We start from the raw sequence: 20,974 nt of genomic DNA, 5'->3' as shown, positions 1-20,974 counted from the left end.
ATTCTGTACTATCACACAAGTTGACAAGGAAGCCTTTGATCACTGGCTCAACATATGCTAAAATCATACAACATTTATAACATAACTCCAGCTTTAAAGAAACACTAAAATGCATTAACATTGTTAAATAAATTCCCAACCAATAAAATCCTATCATGTTTGCCCTACTAAGGACCCCAAAAGCCTAATTTGGCAGATCTCTCCACCAGGTTCCACACAAAAGTTGGGGAGATTAATTCCAAGATTCTCAATCTGGTGTTGAAAAATATTGGAGCATAATCATACACATGCACTAGATTCCACAAGAGCGAATTTCAATATGCTTAGATAACAAGGTGGGATTTCACAGTCAAAAATGTTCAAGGGAATGCAGAAAAATTGTGAACATCTCAGCACTAAAATACTTGAAATGTAACTGCACAGCATTCCAATGAGGAAAAAAATAGGGAAGAAAACTTAGGAAACTAAGATGTACAGAAAGCTTTTGCCCCTGTTGAAATTCATCTTTCTAGTTTCTGTCCACTGGACACATAACAGGTTTAAATTACAAGGAAGTAGATTCCAATTGGACAACAGAAAAATATTCCTAACAATTAATGATGCCCAGCAATTGGACAAACTGCTTTGGGAGCCCACTTCATGGTATTGAAATCAGACTCTTTAACATTAAGGAAAGCAGCCACCAGAATTCAGGTTTAATTCAGACAAATAGATCACTGCTGATAACATAGGCACTATAAACTATTCCAACTTTCTGTACTAGTACAGAGATTAATAAGAATCAGCATCATTCATATACGCTCAGAACTATTGCCATGATGGCTTTTTCTTGTTTTTATAGCAGTATTGCACAAGTGAGGGCCAATTTGAAGATCAGACTCCCTTGGACAAAAGTGTGTGTGGTGGGGTTTCGTTTTTTTTTTTGGCAGCGGTTTAAATGTGGAAGAATGGATCATAAGCACTTCTGCATGCTGCTATTTTAACTCTACCTCCTGTCTGGAGCAATGGCTTTGAATGATTATGCAAAAAAAAAGCCTGTCCTCAGAGATAAAGAACAAAAAGCCAACAGTAGACTAAGTACATTCTGCTTTGGCTCCTTATCTTTCCCTTCAATTACATCATTTTACCTCAGCTGCTGATTCTTTACATTGGGTTTCCTTATTAGCAACCAATAATTTGAAGGGGAAAGTAGGCATTCCAGAAAAAAACAATAGGACATTTCTACATAAACTCACTGTTACTCTGCATTATTCAAAGAGAAGTAAGGCGATGGAGTTAAAAAGAGTTTTATACTTTAAGTAGCTTCCTGACAGCAATAGTTTTAGGAAGGCAATGGGATAATGGCACCGGCGTACTTTAATTCAGTTGAGGTAAATATACTGAATTACGTATTCAGGTTTATTCATAAGCATATAAGCAGATTTCTGCTGTCAAATTCTAACCTCCCACATTCAGTCAATACAAGTTTACCAGAATATCAAAACAGTGAGGGCAGTATGCTTTAGGATATGAATCTACTGGAATTCCCTATAACTGACCAGAAGTTCTATCCAATAGCCTAATTTTGAGTATTTGCTGCTACATTTCACTGGCTGAGGCAGTGTAGGGATACTAATAAAGCACCATCCACCCTGTTGAGCGATCTCTTTTCCCGATCCTATCAAAAGTGATTTCCGGCATGGCAGCGGACTATTCCAGACTCCCTACTTTGGGGGATTTGAAAGTCCATGCTGAGAACCCAGTCAAGAAGCCGCTCTTGGACTATTTGCTTGTAATGCAAAAGAATGAAGTCTTGATTCTAGGTTTTGATGATTGGTTTGATTTTAGAGATACAATGTTACCAAATATTTAATAGAAAGAGATTAAATTTTAAGTATTTTTATACCTGTGCTGGGAAAGGTCAGAAACCACTGGTCTGATATGCTTTTTTGCTTACTCCTGCACCAGGTTAGCGTTCCCTGTTTCTTTCTTAGATTTGTATTCTGTCAGTCTTATATTTACATTATGTGCCTTAATTATATCTTGAACAATTACTAATTTTTTTTAAAAAAAAATTTTTTTAAAGAATGCCTCTGGATTATATGTCCGCTATGATTTCAATACTTCTCAATTAGCATCTCACCCAGCATCTTGCAGCGGGGCATATGCTTGACTTGGTATTATGTATGGTGTTAGCAGTATGAAAATGGAGGCGCTTTCTGTATCTCTGTCATGGACAAAGCATTTTCTGGTTAAATTTCAGACTGGCAGCTGCCATAAACCTCATTAGAGGTGGAAGACTAATTAAAATGATCTGACCCAGATGCCTGATGGATTCAGATACAGTAGCTTTCTGAATATGTTTGGGGAATTTTCCACATCATCTGCTGGCGATATGGTCAAGGACTTGGCTGATGTATGGAATACAGAGATGATCTGGGTGGCCAACATTATTACTCTAAGTACCCCTCCAGCAAAGCTCAGGAGCTTCGCTAATCAAGGAGATAAGCACAATGAAGTAGATAGACGGAAGGATGGAATGCAAGTAATGTTTACAACCACTTGTCATATGGACTCTTTTCAGCTTGTAGATCTCAAAACTGGAGACTGGGTGCAGAGGGAAATGAGGGCTGTCATGTTCGCCGTTCCAATGTTGCTGATACATCGTAACGTTTCACATGTCATTTCACTGATACATGTTTCATCTGGGAAGGGAGGAGGATTCCATCTCGGGGAGTTGCTATCTGTTGGCTGCTGGGTTGGAATGTGTTTGGGTTATCTCACGTGTTCAAGGTTACTTTCCCAGGATGGCAGTTCAAACGGTTACCAGCACCTGGGGGGGGGGGGGGAGTTTGCAATGGCAGGGCGAGGGGAGGGATTACATTTGAAGCGAGGGTTTTTAGTTTGTATTTGGCGCGCTTTTGTTCATTCTCAGCTTTCTCTGTATTTGCATACTATTCTTACAATAAATCAGATATCATTAAGTACCTGCTTGTGAGTCTGACTCTGTTAGGCTAGGCAATCATTACATAAAGCTGAGAATCTAAAAACTTCTTCCGTTAGCCCCTTTCCAGATTTATTTTGTGAGGGAAGGTGCTAGCGATGAGCAAACCAAATCCACAAACCATGGAAAGCGAGGAGTTGAGCGAGGGGGAACCCGATTCTACAGTGGTAAGAATGGAGAGAGTCCCCCCTAGAGAGACTTCAGAAGTTCGGGAGGGCTCGAGCTTCAGCCTCGGGGATGAGGAGGCTGGAGCCAAGAGAGCCCCTGAACCGACCGGCGAGTCACCAGGCGAGTTGATCACCTGGGATGAGACACAGGGACCCCTACCTGGGACTTCAAGCATGTCTTGGAAGCAGCGGTACCCGTTGTCCCCAACCGTGGTGAGGCAAGAGAAACAGGAGGGATCCCAAACACCTGATCGTATAAAACTGCTGGAGGCTAAATTGGAGTCCTTAGAATTTATGTTCCGAAAAATGTCCATGGACTGGGGTCCGCGAGAGAGGAGTCCAGTCATAGGTACTTGACTCCTTCTTCGCCACCTTCCCCAGAGGAAAGGAGTAGGACCCGACACCGAGAGGAAGTAAGAGCACCGAGGGTTAAAATTTCAAGGTCCCCTCCTCAAGAGTGGAGATCCTTGGGGACTACGAGGAAGCCCGAGCGTCCAACTGTGACGAAGGGGCCGCCCGGAGCGGGGATAAAGGACTTTACTGTTAAGTTTGATGGAGATCCAACCAAGCTGTCGTTCTTCCTTACCAACGCAAGAAGCTATATGGACAACTGGGAACAGTGCTTCCGTTCAGAAAGGGCCAAGATTAATGCCATTGCCACTAAGCTCAAGGGGCGGGTGGCTGATTGGTACGTGCAGTTGTGTCAATCGGAGGGTCCTGAGTTAGAGGAGTTTGAGGAATTCCTGTGGGCGTTAAAATTACACTTTGAAGACCCGTTAGCTAAGGAAAGAGCAAAACGGGCATTGAAGGAACTGTGCCAGGGGCCACGATCGGTGGCAGATTATGCTCTGGAATTTAAGGCTTTGGCTGGGAAAGTTGAGGATTGGTCCCAATCCACCTTAATAGAACTTTTTAAGGACGGTCTAAATACGGAGGTCCTAAGGTGGTCACTTGGGCGAGATGATCCGGACTCCTTATATGAGTGGATACACCTGGCAGGGAAGGCTGAGCATGCCCAAGAAACTTTTGCTCACCGAAGGGTGATGAAATTTGCTAAGCTCAGCAAGCATTCCCGCACCGCTGCACCCACTGAAAAGTCCGGGCAACGTGCGTGGGAAGAGGAAAGAGAGCGCCGCTATGTGAAGGGACAATGCCTCCGATGTGGGAAGGAAGGTCACCAAGTGGCGGCGTACCCAAAAGGAAATACCGAGGAACGTCCAGGAAAGTCGTCGGGGAAATCTCCCTCTTTACCCAGGAAGATGAAGGCGGCTTTGGCTGAGACCGAGGCAGAGGAAGTCCCTTATTTCGGGGAGGAGGGGGAGCCCGATCTGCTTCAGCCGGCGGGAAACGCCAGCCACCTGCTTTAAAGGGCGCCGCTGGGCAGGTGGTAGAGGAAGGGCACGACCACATTTCGGTGAGTGGCAACTATCCCACACTGACAGTGAAAGTGAAGCTAGGCTCCCGCACAACTATTGAAGTGTGGGCTTTGATCGATTCAGGGTGTTCATGTTGCTTGATGGACCCTGACGTGGTGGCTGCTTTGGAGTTGCCCAGGTTTCCGTTAAAACGTCCCATGATTTTCACCCAGCTGGATGGTTCTACGGCGGGGGGGGAAGCCAGTCACCCATTCCACGGGCATGGTGGCGTTGCAAATGGGCAGCCACCGTGAGGGGCTGCCATTTGTAGTGGCGCCTGTGGGGGGTCCTTTGGTCATTCTGGGGATTCCTTGGTTGGTCCAGCAAAACCCGTATATAAATTGGGTGCACGGGACTTTGACTTTTGGGGATGGTTTCTATCAAGCCCCTGGAGAGGACAACGCTCCGCAGGCTGCAGCGGGGAGGGCGGCGGAAGCAACCCTGCACTTCGCTGCCATCCCACTGGAAGGCTTGCCGGAGCAATACCAGAGTTTTGCAGATGTGTTTGGTGAGAAGGAGGCGGATCAACTCCCACCTCATCGAAAAACTGTGCCATAGAGTTAGTCCCAGATGCACAACTGCCCAAACCAAAAATCTATGCCATGACACAAAAGGAACTGGCGGCGCTGCGGGAGTTTGTGGAGAAAAACCTGGCCAGGGGTTTTATTGAACCAGCTAATTCGCCAGTGGGCGCCCCCATTTTATTTTGAGCGAAGAAGGATGGGACATTGAGACTTTGTACAGCTTACCGCGGATTAAATGCAGTTTTGATATTAAACAAATATCCTTTGCCAATAATAAAAGACATGTTAGCACATCTGGCCAAGGGGAAGATCTTCTCTAAGCTGGATTTGAGGGAAACCTATTTCCGTATCCGTATACAGGAGGGGGATGAGTGGAAGACTGCTTTCAATTGTCCTCTGGGCTCTTTCCAGTACAAGGTTTTGCCTTTTGGATTGGCGGGGGCACCTGGGGTGTTTATGCAATTAATCAATGAAGTGTTACATGAGCATTTGTTCAAAGGAGTACTGGTTTATTTGGATGATGTTTTGATTTATACTGAAACGGTGGAGGAACATGAGCGCTTGGTGAAGCAAGTACTTAGCAAACTGAGAAAGGCTGAGCTTTATGCTAAACTGTCTAAGTGTGAATTTCATAAGACTCAGCTTGACTATTTGGGGTACAGGATTTCCAACAAGGGTATTGAAATGGACCCTGCAAAGATTCAAGCTATTCTGGAGTGGGAGCGCCCACGCACTCACAGGCAGCTCCAGAGTTTTCTTGGCTTTTCCAACTATTATCGCCAGTTCATTCAGGGGTTCGCAGAAATTGCATTACCTCTCACTGATTTGTTACGTACGAAGGGGCTGGGGGACACACGGAAGGTTAAGAACCCGGGAGCATTGCTCAATTGCACGCCTGAATGCCAGTTGGGTTTCGACAAACTCAAAAGCCTGTTCACTGCTGAACCTATTCTGCAACACCCTGATCCCACTAGACCCTTTGTGGTTCAAGTGGATGCTTCCGATTTCTCAATTGGAGCACTCTTGCTGCAGGCGGATGCTGCAGGCTGCCTGAAACCCTGTGCATATTTGTCCCGCAAATTTTCTGAGACGGAGAGGCGATGGCATGTTTGAGAAAAAGAGGCTTTTGCAGTCAAGGCTGCTTTGGACACATGGCGCCACCTCTTAGAGGGGGCCAAATGTCCTTTTGAAGTTTGGACTGACCATAAGAATTTGGAAGCGCTCAGTATGCCCCGAAAATTCAGTCCTAAGCATATCCGTTGGGCTCAATTTTCCAGTCGCTTTGATTTCAAATTGAGGTTCATTCCAGGCAAGAAAAACTTCCTCGCTGATGCGCTTTCCCGCCTGCCCCAGGATTCAGTCCAGGCGCCTGACGTTGTGGGTACACTGTGGACGGAACCCCAGTTGGAGTTGCAAGCTGTCACTCGCAGTCAGACTCGTGAGCAGCTGCCCTCAGCTTCAGTTTCACCGGCTGGGGGACGGCCGGCGGTTCCTTCGCAATTGCAACAAAAGTTTCTCTCCGAACTGAAATCTGACACTTGGTTGCAAGCGAATAAAGACAATGTTACCTTTGACAGAGGTTTCGCTTGGACGCAGAACCGCCTCTATGTCCCTGACAGTTTGTGAAGGGAGGATTTGAATAGATCTCACGATGATAAGGTTGCGGGTCATTTTGGCTTTGTGAAGACCTTACACCTGGTACGCCGTCAATTTTGGTGGCCTACATTGAGACGGGATGTCAAAGAATATGTTGCTTCATGTCCTATCTGTGCCATGTCAAAACGGAAGGGGGGCAAGCCACAAGGCTTGCTGCAGCCTGTGGCCAGTCCCTCCCGTCCTTGGGAGGAGATCTCCATGGATTTTGTTGAACTGCCTCCTAGTCAGAGAAAGACTGTGATTTGGGTGGTGAAGGACTACTTTTCCACACAAGCCCATTTCATCCCCTGTGCTTCCATTCCATCTGCTCAGCAATTAGCCCAGCTATTCCTAGTCCATATCTACAGGATTCACGGGAGCCCCTCCCGCTTGGTCACAGACCGCGGAACACAGTTTACTTCTCAGTTTTGGAGGGCATTTTTGAAACTGGTGGGCACTAAGCAAGCATTGTCCACTGCGTCGCATCCGGAGACTGACGGATCTACAGAGGCTCTTAATTCGACCCTTGAACAATTTTTGCGGGCATTTGTCAACTATCAGCAAGACAATTGGGTTGATCTCCTGCCTTTTGCTGAAGTGGCTTACAACAACGCCGTCCATCAGAGCACAGGGCACACCCCTTTCCATACTGTCTTTGGCAGGGATTTTGTGCCCATTCCTGATCTGCCTCAACCCACTACACCGCCCTGTTCTGCTTCTGATTGGGCTGCGCACCTGGCTGATTCCTGGCCAGTTATTCAACAAGCATTGGCAGATGCCCAGTCCACCTACAAACTGCATGCTGATAAGAGACAAGCCCTTCAACCTGCTTTCAAAGTTGGTGATAAGGTCTACCTTTCCACCAAGTTCATTAAGTCTCCTCAGCCCTCGAAAAAATTGGCTCCTAAATTTGTTGGTCCTTTTCCCATTGTGGGAGTTGTGAACCCTGTCACGTTTAAATTGGATTTGCCTCACAATCTTAGACGTTTACATCCTGTTTTTCATTGCAGCTTGCTCAAGCCTGTCAACCACTCTGATCGCTGGCATCTGCAACCTACACCTCCTGCGCCAATTATGATTGACGGACAGCAACATTTTGAGGTGAAGGAGGTCCTTGATTCTCGCAGGCTTCATGGCACCTTGCAGTATCTCATTCGCTGGAAGCATTTCCCCCACCCTGAGTAGGTGGCTGCACGCAATGTTCAGTCTCCTGTTTTAGTTAATCGCTTTCATCACGCTTATCCTCTGAAACCTGCTCCTTAGTATTTTGGGGGGGCGGTATGTCATGTTCGCCGTTCCAATATTGCTGGTACATCGTAACATTTCGCATGTCATTTCACTGATACGTGTTTCATCTGGGAAGGGAGGAGGATTCCATCTCGGCTGCTGGGTTGGAATGTGTTTGGGTTATCTCACATGTTCAAGGTTACTTTCCCAGGATGGCAGTTCAAACGGTTACCAGCACCTGGGGGGGGGGAGTTTGCAACGGCAGGGCGAGGGGAGGGATTATGTTTGAAGCGAGGGTTTTTAGTTTGTATTTGGCGCGCTTTTGTTTATTCTCAGCTTTCTCTGTATTTGCATACTATTCTTACAATAAATCAGATATCATTAAGTACCTGCTTGTGAGTCTGACTCTGTTAGGATAGGCAATCACTACACTACCATTTGTCTGTTCAACCTTTCCCCCTTTAAATCAGCCAGGCTGGGACTGGCTCCATAATTCAGGGGGTAAGTAACACTGCTTCAAGGATGCAATGAACCTTGGCATGCTCAAAAGATATTAAGATTCAGCATTTTAACCAATTCTGTTATATTTTAAGTCTGGAATGTATATATATTTACTGTGGTTGTATATGTTTATATTTTCGTCTCTTACAACAGCTTAGAATTTTTACACCTGGGCAGTATATAAAAACTGGAAAATAAAGGAGGCTATTATAAAATCACTGCTGAAAAAGCCCTATCTTGACCTGCAAGCTACCTAATCAGAGGCAGTCTCAAATATTCAATTCTTGGATTAAATGACTGGGAAAATGGTATCCTTGCAACTGCAGATGTATCTGGATGATACTTATTTTGTGGACCATTCAAATCAGGATTTTGTCTGAAATATATTACCCACCCTCTTTGGCCACCATGGTGGATGACCCACACTGGGAACAATGGAGGTGGAAGGGTAAAGCTTTCTACAACATTGACTGTGGTATTCATTTGGACTGTGCGATAGAATTGGGTCTGGGGACACTCTTTTGCAGTATTTCCATTTTGTTGGGATATGGCTGGAAGGTGGTGCTGATGGTCTACTGCTTGACACTTAGAAGCTTGAGAAACACCATATGTCAGAGCCCTATTTTGGCCCCTTTGCTATTCAACATCTGAACAAAACCAGTGGGGTGGAGGTCATTTAGAGCATTTAAGTAGGACGCAATCAGCATCCTAATGAGGAAGAGCTCAAGTGCTTCTAATTCTAAGGAACCAAAAAGCATTCTAGAATGTTGCTTAATCTTGATAATGGAATAAATAAGAGAACAAGACAAGCTGGAAGTGCTGTTAGTAAAGTCAATGCTGGGGTCCAGAACTGAGGTAAAGACTGCCATGTATGGGTTGTATTCTTTCAGAAGGAGAATAACCAGTTTGTGAGTGCTCCCTGATCACCAGCTATCAGTAGATTTACAAGTAATAGTTGCAAGGAGGACATTTGCACAATTAGTGTATTAATTGGAACTCCTCTTGAGCAGCCAGACTTAACAACAGTTACACATGTCCCAGTTACAATCTGCCCTTACAACTGCAATGCACCATACATGGTACTAATTTGAAAAGTGCCCAATGGTGCAAAAATGCAGCAGCTAAATACAGGAATCATTTGGTACATACACTGAAAAATCAGAACCACCTACCAAGAGCCTCACAGGCACAATTCGTTATTTGTATTGACCATTAAAGTTCTTCAAAGCTTGGTACCTGACTATCTGTAGAACTATTTGTACTTTCAGCAGAAGAGGGACTTTTGAAGACCCCCCCCCCTGCACGCACACACACAGAAGCCTGACCATCTGTCTCTGGTACATGGGAAAGGTCCTTTTCCTGAATGGCTCCCAGGCTCCCAGCAATGGCTCCCTTAGGAAGATACATTTAACCCACCCACTTGGGGTAGGAGGGGCATCAGTTCTTCTTGGGGGTAGCTAGTACCACAGATCTCTCCCCAACAAATAAGATCTTCACCACTTGGACTTTATACCTATTTTATCTTTATTATTTTATTGTATTGTAATTTATGTTTTTAATTTTGATTTTATTGTAAACCGCCCAGAGTCCCTTTTTTGGGAAAGATGGCCAGTGATAGAAATTTGAAAAATAAATAAACCCCACTCCCCCAATGTTCAGGCATTGCTTCTGCCAAACATTTTGTTAGTAAGGACTTTAAGTATCCATCTATCATATTTGTATATAACTCCCACGGAAGCCAGTCTACAACAGCTTAACTTTAATTGTGCTAATGTGGCTTTATTTTAAATTTTTTAGTATAAGCAAGCATAATTTTGGGAGAAACAGAAAAGGATAGAAATCTAGTAAGTACATTTAGTAACTTGTATTGTGAGCTTGTGATGGAATGTGGGGGCAACCTTGTAGAACAAAGAGATGCTGCCCTGGGAAGAATCAGATAAAAGGAAAGGGAGTCCAAGAGAGAGTGACGGTCTAAACAAGAAACTTAGGAAAGACCCGCGCAGACCACTCAGGTGATAAATAGGGAGGGCACGAGATTTGTACTTTCAGACTTGCAAGATTCTGTTAATGTACTCTTACAATAAGATAGGAAATATGACTAGATGAACTAATTCTGTCTGGTTTAATTTCTGTTAATTCAACATACATAATTCCCCCACCCTCATACAAACAGACAAGCAGCCATCCTTCACACTTGTCATGAAGTGACAGGATTTTCCTTTGCAGCCAAAACCCCCTGGACTCAGTCCAGGCATCCGTACACAGGAAATTCTTCTGTTCTCAGCCTTGATACACAAACTGTGGTCTATTACTGCTGGTATCTTGCCAATTAAATCAAATAAAACGTTCCTTAGCCTGTAACTGTGGCATTAATAATCTGAACAAGACAAGTTGTTCTCCAAACTTCAAAACATGGTTTCTAAACAAGCCGTGTGCTTCAATCTCTCCAGAGCTCCCCAAACTAAAGAAGATCTACACCAAGGACAAGTACCATCTTACTGTCTGCTTAAACTGGCAGCACCAAAACTCAAATGCTGAGGACCCAGCCAACCTGGAATCACAGACCCAGATCTCACAAATCTGACATCCAACTGTCTAAGGAATCACAGACCCAGATCTCACAAATCTGACATCCAACTGTCTAAGGTTGTACCACCAGCAAGGCTCCATGAGCAGCTTCAGAAACAATGGCGTGCCTCCCATTTTAAACTTCTCAAACAACCCTATCCAAGTCTTGTTTTGAGGTCTATGGAATGGGTTGAAGTGAGGAAAAAGCAACAAGTGAATCAGAGAATCTTTAAAGACTGTTTCCCACCCAACTTGAATAGTTCAAACACAGCACTACAGGTAGTCCTAATGCTTTATCAATACAGTCAAGGAACAGACTGTACTCACTCACCCTGCTCAGACTCTGCTCCCGCAAAACCCATCATCCTCACCCAGCCCAGCAAATGGGATTTGCAGTCCACCCTTTCTGAAAAGCAGCTGATTGGGGAAAAGGTCCATTCTCCCCTCCTCCCTTCTTCTCAGCAGATGCTGCCCAGCCAGCAGGTCCTCTGCTGATCTCATAGTTCTCCTCCCTTGAGAGTAACAGGGGGTCTTCGGTTTCCACTTGGGGTGTCCGAGATTTAAAGGCCCTCAAGGACAAGGAGGGAGAAGACAGTTGATTGCAGCTAGAGAACCCCCAAAAGCCACGCCCGTCTACATTTATTACTTTACACCGTCAAATTACCGATTGTAGGGTTCATGGCACTGATCGCCGCTGTAACGAAGCGGTTATAGCACTTGGAAGCCTGTCCGTGAAAACGCCCGTGGTAAGAACTACGATACGTGAAACGTCCCCACCCGAACCTTGAAGGGAGGGCTGAGAAGCCCTCGGCCTGGCCGCCCCATCCCTCCCCGCCGAGCGCCCGAAGAAGCTTCAGGCGGCACCCGCGACCCAAGCAGCCCCGGCAGGTCGACCGGGCGGAGAAAGCGCGACGGGCCCGGCACGCAGGGAGCTCCCTGAGCAGCCGAGGGGCTGCCACCTCCCCCGCGAAGCCCGTGACCCCTCAGCGCCACGCACCGGGAGAGCGAGCCTTGGAAGGCGGACCCCCTGCGGAGCCTTCCCTCAGCAAAGAAGCGGCGCCTCAGAAGAAAAGAGCGGGAGAAAGGAGCCGCTCATTCAAGGGCGGGCGGAGGGAAAGAGACTCCACGGAAAATCATGCTGGTCCGGCTCAGACGGAGCAAACAAGGTCCTCCTTCCCAGGGCGCTCCACGTCCCGACTCACCTGGTCCCGCCGGCCGAGGCAGCCACCCGTCCAGCCGTCGCCGCCGACACCGACTGGTAAGATGGCGGCCACCCCCCCTCAGCTATCACTGCAGCAGCGACCCCGGACGCATGCGCGGGGCACGCCCGGCACGGTGTACGCATGCGCGCACTTCGTGGGTGGAGGAGAGCGGTTCGGGAGGGGCGGTTACGAACCAACGAAGGATCCCGGCGCCGAGGAAAGAAGAGGAGACTTCTGAGACCAGCGTGCACCGCGGTCGAAGTCTGGACGGCGCGCAAGGCATTACGGGATAGGTAAGTTTTAGTCTTTCTTTCGGGGCACGTTACTGCTTTGAGCGATATGTAGACTCAATACAGTGTGTGTGTATGTATGCACGTGATTTGTTGTAACGTGTTCGTTGGTACACGTGGGTTAAAAGCAACCCCTTTGACAGCTGCCCGTATGAGTGCAAAAGAACACCGGTAGAGACTGCCACATGCAAGCGTGAATAATCTAGAAATGCTTTACGCTTGCAGAAACACCACACGGAGGAGAGCAGCCTGGGGGGAGCGGCTCTATTCCTGCCTCAGTTTACACGTGTGAACTGGGCCCATGGAACAAGTGCCGGCGCTGTGGAGTCTGGCGCTGCTGTTAGCATTTCTGAAGAAGTCTCTACCCGGGCTGGGCTCGCACGGCACGTCGGAGCTTAAATTCCCAAAACAGACCGAGTTTGCACAAGCTAAGACAAAAGAGGTTTAGGACGTTGTGCGTATGCAGCCCCTAGCTGTGGTTGAGACTCTTTGCAAAGCCAGCCTTTTGATATTCCGAGGCCTTGAGCTCAAGTCCATGTTTCAACCACACTGTTCTGGGTTGGAGGCTAGATCAGGCATTACAATCAACCAGACCGCGGGGCCTTGAGATCAAATTGGCATGGGCTGCAGGTGGAACATCTGATAGATATTTCACATTAGCGTTCTGATCTCCGGGGCACATTAGGACCGATATGAATCTCACACTTAAGCGTTAATACTTTTTGCCCATAAAGGAATTTTGGCCTCTACCACACACTCTGTATAGTAACTACCAATAATCAGTGAGCAATACCTACAGCATCGCTAGAGTAGTTCTTGTCAATCTTATATAAAAATGGAAGAAATACAGTACTTATATCAGGATAAAGGAATTTTCCTTATCTTAAAAAAAGTTGCAAATCCCAACATAAGGACAATGCAAAGGGGATATATGTATATTTGTGAAGGTCAAGAGTGTTGTGCAAACGCAGACCATAAATGTTAGCCTCCAAGACAGATCCGTTTTTGTCCCTAGCAGAACAGAAGCCGAGGCTAGACTTGTAGAAAAAATGCTTAGCAAGCATCACATTTAAGAAACACCATTTCTAAAGCAAGAAACTGCAGCTCAGACATCCATTCTCCCTGCTCAAGGGGCCCACAAGCAAATGCTAAACTATGAACCTCCTTCCCTAGATTGGGTTGATATAATTAACCCAATTCAAAGTACTCCTTTTTTGTATTTGATTTCCCTTTATTATATTAAAAAATACAAGTTTGGGACAAGTTTGAAGCCATCCCCATCTGCCTGTATATCAGGGATCACTCATTATACACCCAATTTAACTATTAAAAATGTTTTGAGACACAGAAAAAAAAATTAAGCAAAATGTTATCAAGTATCTCCTGAAGTTCTGTTTCAATGTTATTGGTGGTTAAAGGGCATCTTTGTTGCAATAACTGAGAATCATGTTGGTTGTAATTACTGTATCAGAATTGAAATGTAGCAACTATCTTCTCTTTGCAATGGGGGTAAGATTACACATTTATGGTATTTAAGGGCCATGTTCACATAACATACTTAATTTGGTTATTAAATAAACCCACTTTCTGGGTTCACAAAAGACTTTAAACCATAAAGCAATTCAGTATGGTTAATTCAGAAACCAGTTTGCACCAGATTCTAAGCCAAGAGAAAACAACCTACAATTAATTCTGACCAAGTCATTTGTGTACATTGTTCCTGTGCCTTGCTTCCACCTTATTAAGCCTGTTGTGTGACGTAGCCTGAAATGTAGATCAGTTTTACTTTTACACCAAATGTGATGCCTGGGTGTTAACATAACCCAAAATAGATAGCTCTGCTGGGGGAATTTCATTTGATTAGAGAAAATTGTGCTGTTAAAGTTCACTGCCTCCCTGGAAGCACTGCAAATACAAAACTTGAATTTACGAAGGTGTTTGTAGTGAACAGGTAGTTTTAAAGGTAACTCTAACTGCCCAGATTTGGTGGCCACCAAAATGTTAAGAGGTTTGCTGATGTTACAGATGATCAGTTCCACAGAGAATGCTACATTCTGGAATATGATATAATCAATACATGGGAGGATATTCTCTGTATTAGATTGATCCTTTTACAGGAATTTTATGGCAACTGATTTTAAGAACAAAGCTATAGGTGATAGTCCTTTGACCAGGTTGTGTGTGTGATTTTGACCAGGTTCACTAGTGATTCCAAGTTATTGTAGAGATCTAAGCAGTTCCAGGTTGAGGGGTACCATTTACACCCCCTTCCCTTGTACCCCAGGGAATTTATCTTGACCTGATGTTGCCACGTTCCCAAACCCAAAAGAGGGTTATCTTGATTGTTGATCTTGTTTTCCAATGTCCAACCATGAGCCTGCAAATGTGAACTCTTTCAGCCACTTACATTTTCTTTTGATTTTTGGAAACGCATAGGAATATTGAAAATGGTAGCCAGGATTCAGGGCAGCCAAACCTTCCATCTGCTAAATCTGTATTAATTTTGACCCTCATCAGGCAACTGTGAAAATGCAGGAACCAGCCAGCCACTGCAATGTTGGCTAGTAAATACTCTCAAATGTGTAACCACAGTAGGTTGCAGTCTCCTGCTTCACCTGGCACACTCTGGTCAGCACCAGACTCAGCTTGTACATTACAAAGAGATCAAAGAATCAGGAGAAAAGATTCATGTAAACATGCTTAAATTCTCTTTTGCCAGATTTGGTTAAAGGCCTCATTTGTTGAGGGATTTTAATCCCAATCTTCCTGAGTTCAGAGAAGGCTGACCTAATTTATGAACACTGAGTATCTTTCCTGATGTCCAACTCGGATGCCACAGATTCAAACTTAACCAAATTAATTGAGCACCTAATGGATGCATTCATGCAACACATTAAGCACGGCTAAGTTTTTGCAGCATGTATTATGCAAAGCTGATGTGTTTGATTAGTTCATGGTTCCATGTATTGTCTGACCCCAGAAAATGGATTAATTCAGTAACCAGGTGTAGAGAGTAAATAAGATGACCTTGATGGAGATACACCAGCTCTGTTGCCAAGGCAACAAGGGGTAAAATGTAAGTCCACAACAGCCAGATAACATTTGGAAGTGGCTCAGATACCACCCTAATTCACTGAGCTCTCGGAGAAGGGGCTACAACATGATCAGACTTGAAAGATTCTGTTACTATAGCCAGTCAATAAAAGTAGTTTTAGCCTTCCTGCGGAGTTGATTTCTTGGTCTGGTCTACCTAGTGGCACTGATACCAGGTGAGGTTTCCACAAATCCATACGTGACCAAAAACCAAAGCAAAATAGTCAAATTGTATATATCCCTCTTGCAAGCTCACTTCTGTAGTTCTATCACTGACTGCTTTTCTCCTGTTTTAATATTGTTTCTATTATGCTTTAATTATTTTGACTTCACTATTCCTTCCACTTGTAAGAGTATTTTTTTCCTTTATTTATTATTTCAATTTCAAGGCCGCCTAACTCCAGTGACTCTGAGCAACTTAAAATTCAATGTTTTTCAAGAAAACAAAAAATATCAAAGAGCACAAAAGATCCAGTACAGGTAGTCCGCACTTAATGACCACAGTTGGGACTGGAATTTTGGTTGCTAAGCGAAGTGGTCATTAAGCAAATCCGACCCGATTTTACGACTTTTTTGTGGTGATGGTGGTTAAGCAAATCACCGTGGATGTTGAGCAACCCATGTGGTCATTAAGTGAATCATGCAGTTCCCCACTGATTTTGCTTGCCAGAAGCCAGCCAGGAAGGTAGAAAATGGCGATTGCGTGACCGCAGGATGCTGTGGTCATAAACGCAAACCGGTTGCCAAGTGCTCAAATTGTGATCACGTGACTGTGGGGACAGTGTGATGGTTGTAAGTGTGAGGACTGGTCATAAGTTGGGTTTTTCAGCACCACTGTAAGTCTGAACCATCGCTAAACGAATCATTGTTAAGCAAGGACTACCTGTATTTTGGTTTCTTGTCTCCTCCCCACTATTCCTTCTTTGTTCTTTATTTTCTAATAGCCCTTCTGGAAAACAAAGTAATAACAACACAAGTCATTCCTCCAAATCCTCTTTACACTTCTCATGCTCTAGGCCAGAAAACAAAAATGTCTTTCTGCAGGAGGCTTAAGGTCGTAACATTAGAGCAGAGTGAAAACAGAAAGAGGGGCAATCTATTTTAGGAGGTTAAGGAAGCAGAGGTGTTCACAAGGTGTGGTAAAAAAGGTGAACATGGTGGCCGTGCGGGTACAAGTGAAGTTTCAACTGCACCATCAGGCCACATTTTGAGTTTTTATACCACGCCCTGCAGATGCACCTGAAGCTCAGTCACCTTTGTGAGCCAGTGTCTGAAGCAGGCAGATGGTTTTTTGGAAATGAAAGAACAGGAGGCACACGCCAACAACATGGAGTCCAATAAAACTATTTTATAAATAAAAACACATAGGAAGTTTTCAATTTGTATAAAACCAAGGAAGAGGAGGTAAGGCAATATGTGTGATGAGAAAGTAGCACCAAAGTTGGAGGAAGAGAATCAAAGGGGAGGAACCAGCAGAGGGGGAGGGGAACCAAGGTTGCACTTAGGGCAGGAGGGCATAAAAAGAGGGCAGCAGGAGACTGAAATTAGGGGCAGTGGCCAGAAAGAAAATGTAATTGTGAATCTGGGCAGGGGGAGAAATTGGCAGAACGTTGAAAAAACATGAACAAAATCCTTGAGTCTAAGGGAACCCACATGGATGATGTTGACACGGAGGACAATGAGGGAATGTGAGTGTGCTAATGGAACTGCACAATCCTCGTACAGTGAAGGGAGAGAGCTCAGTGTGGGCTGTGTACCTATCCAAAGTGCTTTCAGGATAGCAGTCACGAGGTAGGGTTTCTTGATCCTGCTTCTTCAAGGCCCAACACTTGCTGTCCCTTCACCCATACAGAAAACGCAACAGGACAGAAATCCCCAAAGCAAACCAAGTGTAAAGGGGGAAGGGAAAAGAAAGCAGACTCTTTTTTCCTACACTGATTCTGCTCTGCTCCCTGATTGCTAGACTTCAAAAATGACTTAAGTGATAGTTCTGTTGCCAGCTAGCACTGCTTCCAAGCCCCTTCCTTCCCTCCCCTGCCACAGACTGAAAGATGGCTGCCCTATTCAAGCCCAGCACAGGTGGCGGTGAATGGCAACATGAAAGGTGCTGGGCAGTGTGTGGCCTCAGACCCTCGTGCACCAGCAAATTCTGCAAGGTTCTACGAATGCCAGGCAAACAGGACCAAAAAAGGCTCACCATAAAATGCCTTCTTGTTCTTGGCTAACAAACCATCAGAGAGAGAGTGTGGGCTTATTTGAGTCAGAGCATCATAGAAGTGATGGAGCCTACAACCCCCCCCCCACCTGTCAGAAAGAATGGCCATGCCCACCAGACCTACGGGAGGGAAAGGAATTTCATGGTAAACTAGTAGACTCCTACCTAATACGAAGACCAAAACTGGCCAAACAAAGCAGAATTTTACATCAAGGTAAAACCAAATGATGCGACAAGAGCTACTAGGAAGTCACTTGGCGTGATTATAGCATTTTTCCCGTGTCAGATGGTAGACATGGACAGCGTGGGTCCTTTTGCTTGTAAAGCAAAGGAGGTGAGCTTGCCGCCTCCTTTTTTCTTTTATGGCATTCCAAGCACCAAGAGGCAGCAGGGACTAGCCCCCATCATAAATTTCCCACAAGTGTCACTCTTGGGAATTGGGCTCTCTGGACTCGCTCTTCACAGTGATGCTCGATTGATGGACAATGGTGCAAAAGCAAAGGAACTCTGTGGACCACACACCCCCGACAGGGTCCCGCACAAGCAGCAGCAGCTAATCTAGAGCCACTGCCACAGCTAAAGGGGGAATGCCTAAAACTAGCTCATTAGATTGGTTCACACCACATATTAGGGTAGGTAAAGCAGGGTTGGATAATCACAGCATGTGGCACCTCCTAGCTGACCTTGCTGATCTCCAAAAGAAACCCTAAGCGAGCTTGCACCTGGTTAGTACTTGGATAGGTCAGTAGGAAATCCATGTTGCTGCCAGACTAGGAAGTAAGACGACAACATTCCAGGAGGATAAGGAAACTACATGGATGCGTCCATGAAGTCATTAAGAGTTGAATCGTAAGGATCTTTACAGTTTGTGCTTCAGCATGTTGCAGGGACCCAGCCCTTGAGAACGAGAATTTGAGTGTGCGTGTTTCAGTGGTGGGACAAGGTCAGAGAGCGCGTGGAACACCTGGCTGGCAAATCCCAGCTGCTTACTCTGTGCAGTAATTATCCTGTCGCCATGTGCTGAGCCATGGGAGGAATGGCCATCACAGCCCTTCCACCCTGGAAGATTTCAAAAGCCACTCTCCAGACCATCCAACTTCAAAACCAAGAAGATGCAGAAACTTGGTTTGCTGAAGACAGGAATTGGAAGTTGTATGATGAGACCAGTACTATTTTCAAAGAAGCTGCACACAAGCAGAAAGGTTTGTGACTCCCAGAAATCATGGAGAAGGAATGAGGGAAGGAGAGAACAAGAGTTTGTCAACCATAACACAATCTCAAAAGTCAGGCCTTCCATTCAGGAATAATTGCTTTCACGTTTTTCCCTGCCCTCCTGGCCCTTAGTTGTTGGGTTCCCCCCCCCCCCCATGTTTTGGGATTCTTTTAAAAAAACAGAATGAAATCAGCGTAAGTCCACATAAAGAGGAAAGAACCAATGCACGTTTAGTCCGAACACAGCCTGGGCATATGGAGTTTAAAACAAAATAGGGGCAAGGCAAGTGATGGGAGGGAACTCAAAATCTCCACTAGAGACAGGAGGCAGAAGATTGTAAGCGTGTGAAAAAGTAGTAGCAGAAAGAGATCTACTGAAGTGTCCCTTAGATGCAGGCGCATTGCAACCAGAACGTGATTCGTTATCAGCATTGGTGTTTCAAATAGCCAGCAAGAAAGAAATCCTGGGTTTTCAAGAGAGCTTTTTTCGCATTTACTCAACGGTGCTCTATCAGAAAGGTTTTTCCAGAAGAAAGCAATGGTCCTTCAGCTTTGGGTACCTTGAGGAAGTTGGCCTTGCAGTGGAAATAGTGTCCTGGGCCCCTTCAAGACATGAGGCATCCAAAAGTCGAGTTTAGCTTCCTGCATTTTCCTAGGAAGACCTTCATTCCAGGTTGAGGAGCAGGGCTTTAGTGAGGAAGGGGAAGTCACCACCGTCCAGCAGGTGGGGGCTCGCCCTTTCTTCCACCTCATAGTCCCACATGTGGGGCCACGCTGCTGCTGAAGAGGGACGCAGCTGAGCTTAGCCCCGCTGCCCTCCTGGGCTTATGGATAAGGAGGGGCATCCTCCAACAAAGCATTCATCTTCTGCCCCCAGGGAGGCCCCAAAGGCTCTGTGTCTTCCTCTCCTGGTGTCAGGGGAAACCAAACCACCACATGTGCTGCGGCTCTCCCCACCGTGGCTCAAAGGAAGTCAAACACCCCGTAATTCTTGGCTGCTCGGCAGAGAAGAACACAAGAGGGGCGAGGAGAAGAAAGAGGGCGTGTGTTTAGGGCCGGCGTGGAAAACGACAGGAGAGCAGCAGAGGCCCCAGGCAGATGCAGATTAGTGGATTAGAGCACAGGTTAGCAAGTCAGAATACAGGCAGGGTTAGGGTTGTTCGTTTCTGCAATCACATTGGGAGGGGGGGTTCAGCCGAGGCTGCTGCAACCACTTGCAGGGAAGTTTAGAATCAAACCATTTAGTTCGCTTTATTTCCTCCCCGCCTCTTCAAAAATGCCAAGTTAAAAAAGAGAGAGAGAGAGAGGGAGACACACACAGAGACATCAAGCCCACACAGGCAGAGGGAGGAAGGGGGCTTCACATTACATCCACAAAGAACTCACTGGGGTTGCCCATGGCCATTCGGAATGACTGTCTACTGGCCGTCAGTTCAGGGGGCACCGAGGCCAGATCTCGGCCCGGGGGAGCCCCGGGGGGTCCCAGGGCAGAAGGTGGCGGCGGCATCAGGAGCATGGGAGGGCTGTAGAGAGGCGGGAGGCCGGGAGGCCCGTAAGACTGCTGGCTGTGGTGGCTGCGCACACTGTGAGCCATGGAGTGGTGGCTACGCTGGCTGCCTGGCACAGAGCACTCACTGGCTGCTCGCTCCCGCCGAAGGCTGCTCCGGCTGGTGTGGTCCGACTCACTGCCACTGCCACCCGACTTGGACTCTCCGGCCTTGGGGTCTCGGTCCTTCCTTCTCTCACTGCCACTGCGGTTTGAACCACTGCTCCGGCTTCCTACACAAGGAGTAACAATTGGGGAGAGATTGGTTAGAGGACTTGTCTCACTGTACACTGGGGACTTGGGGAGGAAGAGGGCCAGCGATAACTAAAACACACATTCTGCTTTGCTACATCAGGCCAGAAATCCATTGTATTTGCTGGCAAAAACAGCCTGATA

At 46.0% G+C, this 20,974-nt stretch overlaps 3 protein-coding genes across 5 annotated transcripts in view; 1 reads left to right on the top strand and 2 right to left on the bottom strand.

Annotated features, from left to right (window-relative positions):
- The window catches only part of AP2M1 (adaptor related protein complex 2 subunit mu 1), a 45,957-nt gene extending 33,689 nt beyond the window's left edge, over positions 1-12,268 (bottom strand). Inside the window, exon 1 of one of the 2 annotated variants that reach the window (XM_063306323.1) lies at positions 12,223-12,268. The gene's annotated coding sequence lies outside the window, so the exon portion shown is untranslated. The remainder of the gene's footprint in view (positions 1-12,222) is intronic. The other variant, XM_063306324.1, reaches the window with a different exon arrangement.
- The window catches only part of ABCC5 (ATP binding cassette subfamily C member 5), a 528,771-nt gene that overhangs the window by 328,619 nt on the left and 179,178 nt on the right, over positions 1-20,974 (top strand). The window lies entirely within an intron of this gene.
- The window catches only part of DVL3 (dishevelled segment polarity protein 3), a 51,440-nt gene continuing 47,399 nt past the window's right edge, over positions 16,934-20,974 (bottom strand). For both annotated transcript variants that reach the window (XM_063306319.1, XM_063306320.1), the window contains one exon: positions 16,934-20,811. In XM_063306319.1, the coding sequence (XP_063162389.1) occupies positions 20,393-20,811 (419 nt within the window). In that variant the 3' untranslated portion in view covers positions 16,934-20,392. The remainder of the gene's footprint in view (positions 20,812-20,974) is intronic.

The sequence above is a fragment of the Candoia aspera genome, chromosome 6 (assembly GCF_035149785.1).
Source record: "Candoia aspera isolate rCanAsp1 chromosome 6, rCanAsp1.hap2, whole genome shotgun sequence".
NCBI classification, from domain to species: Eukaryota; Metazoa; Chordata; class Lepidosauria; order Squamata; family Boidae; genus Candoia; species Candoia aspera.
Note: the sequence above shows the minus strand (reverse complement) of the source record. Positions and strands in the feature narration are given on the sequence as shown.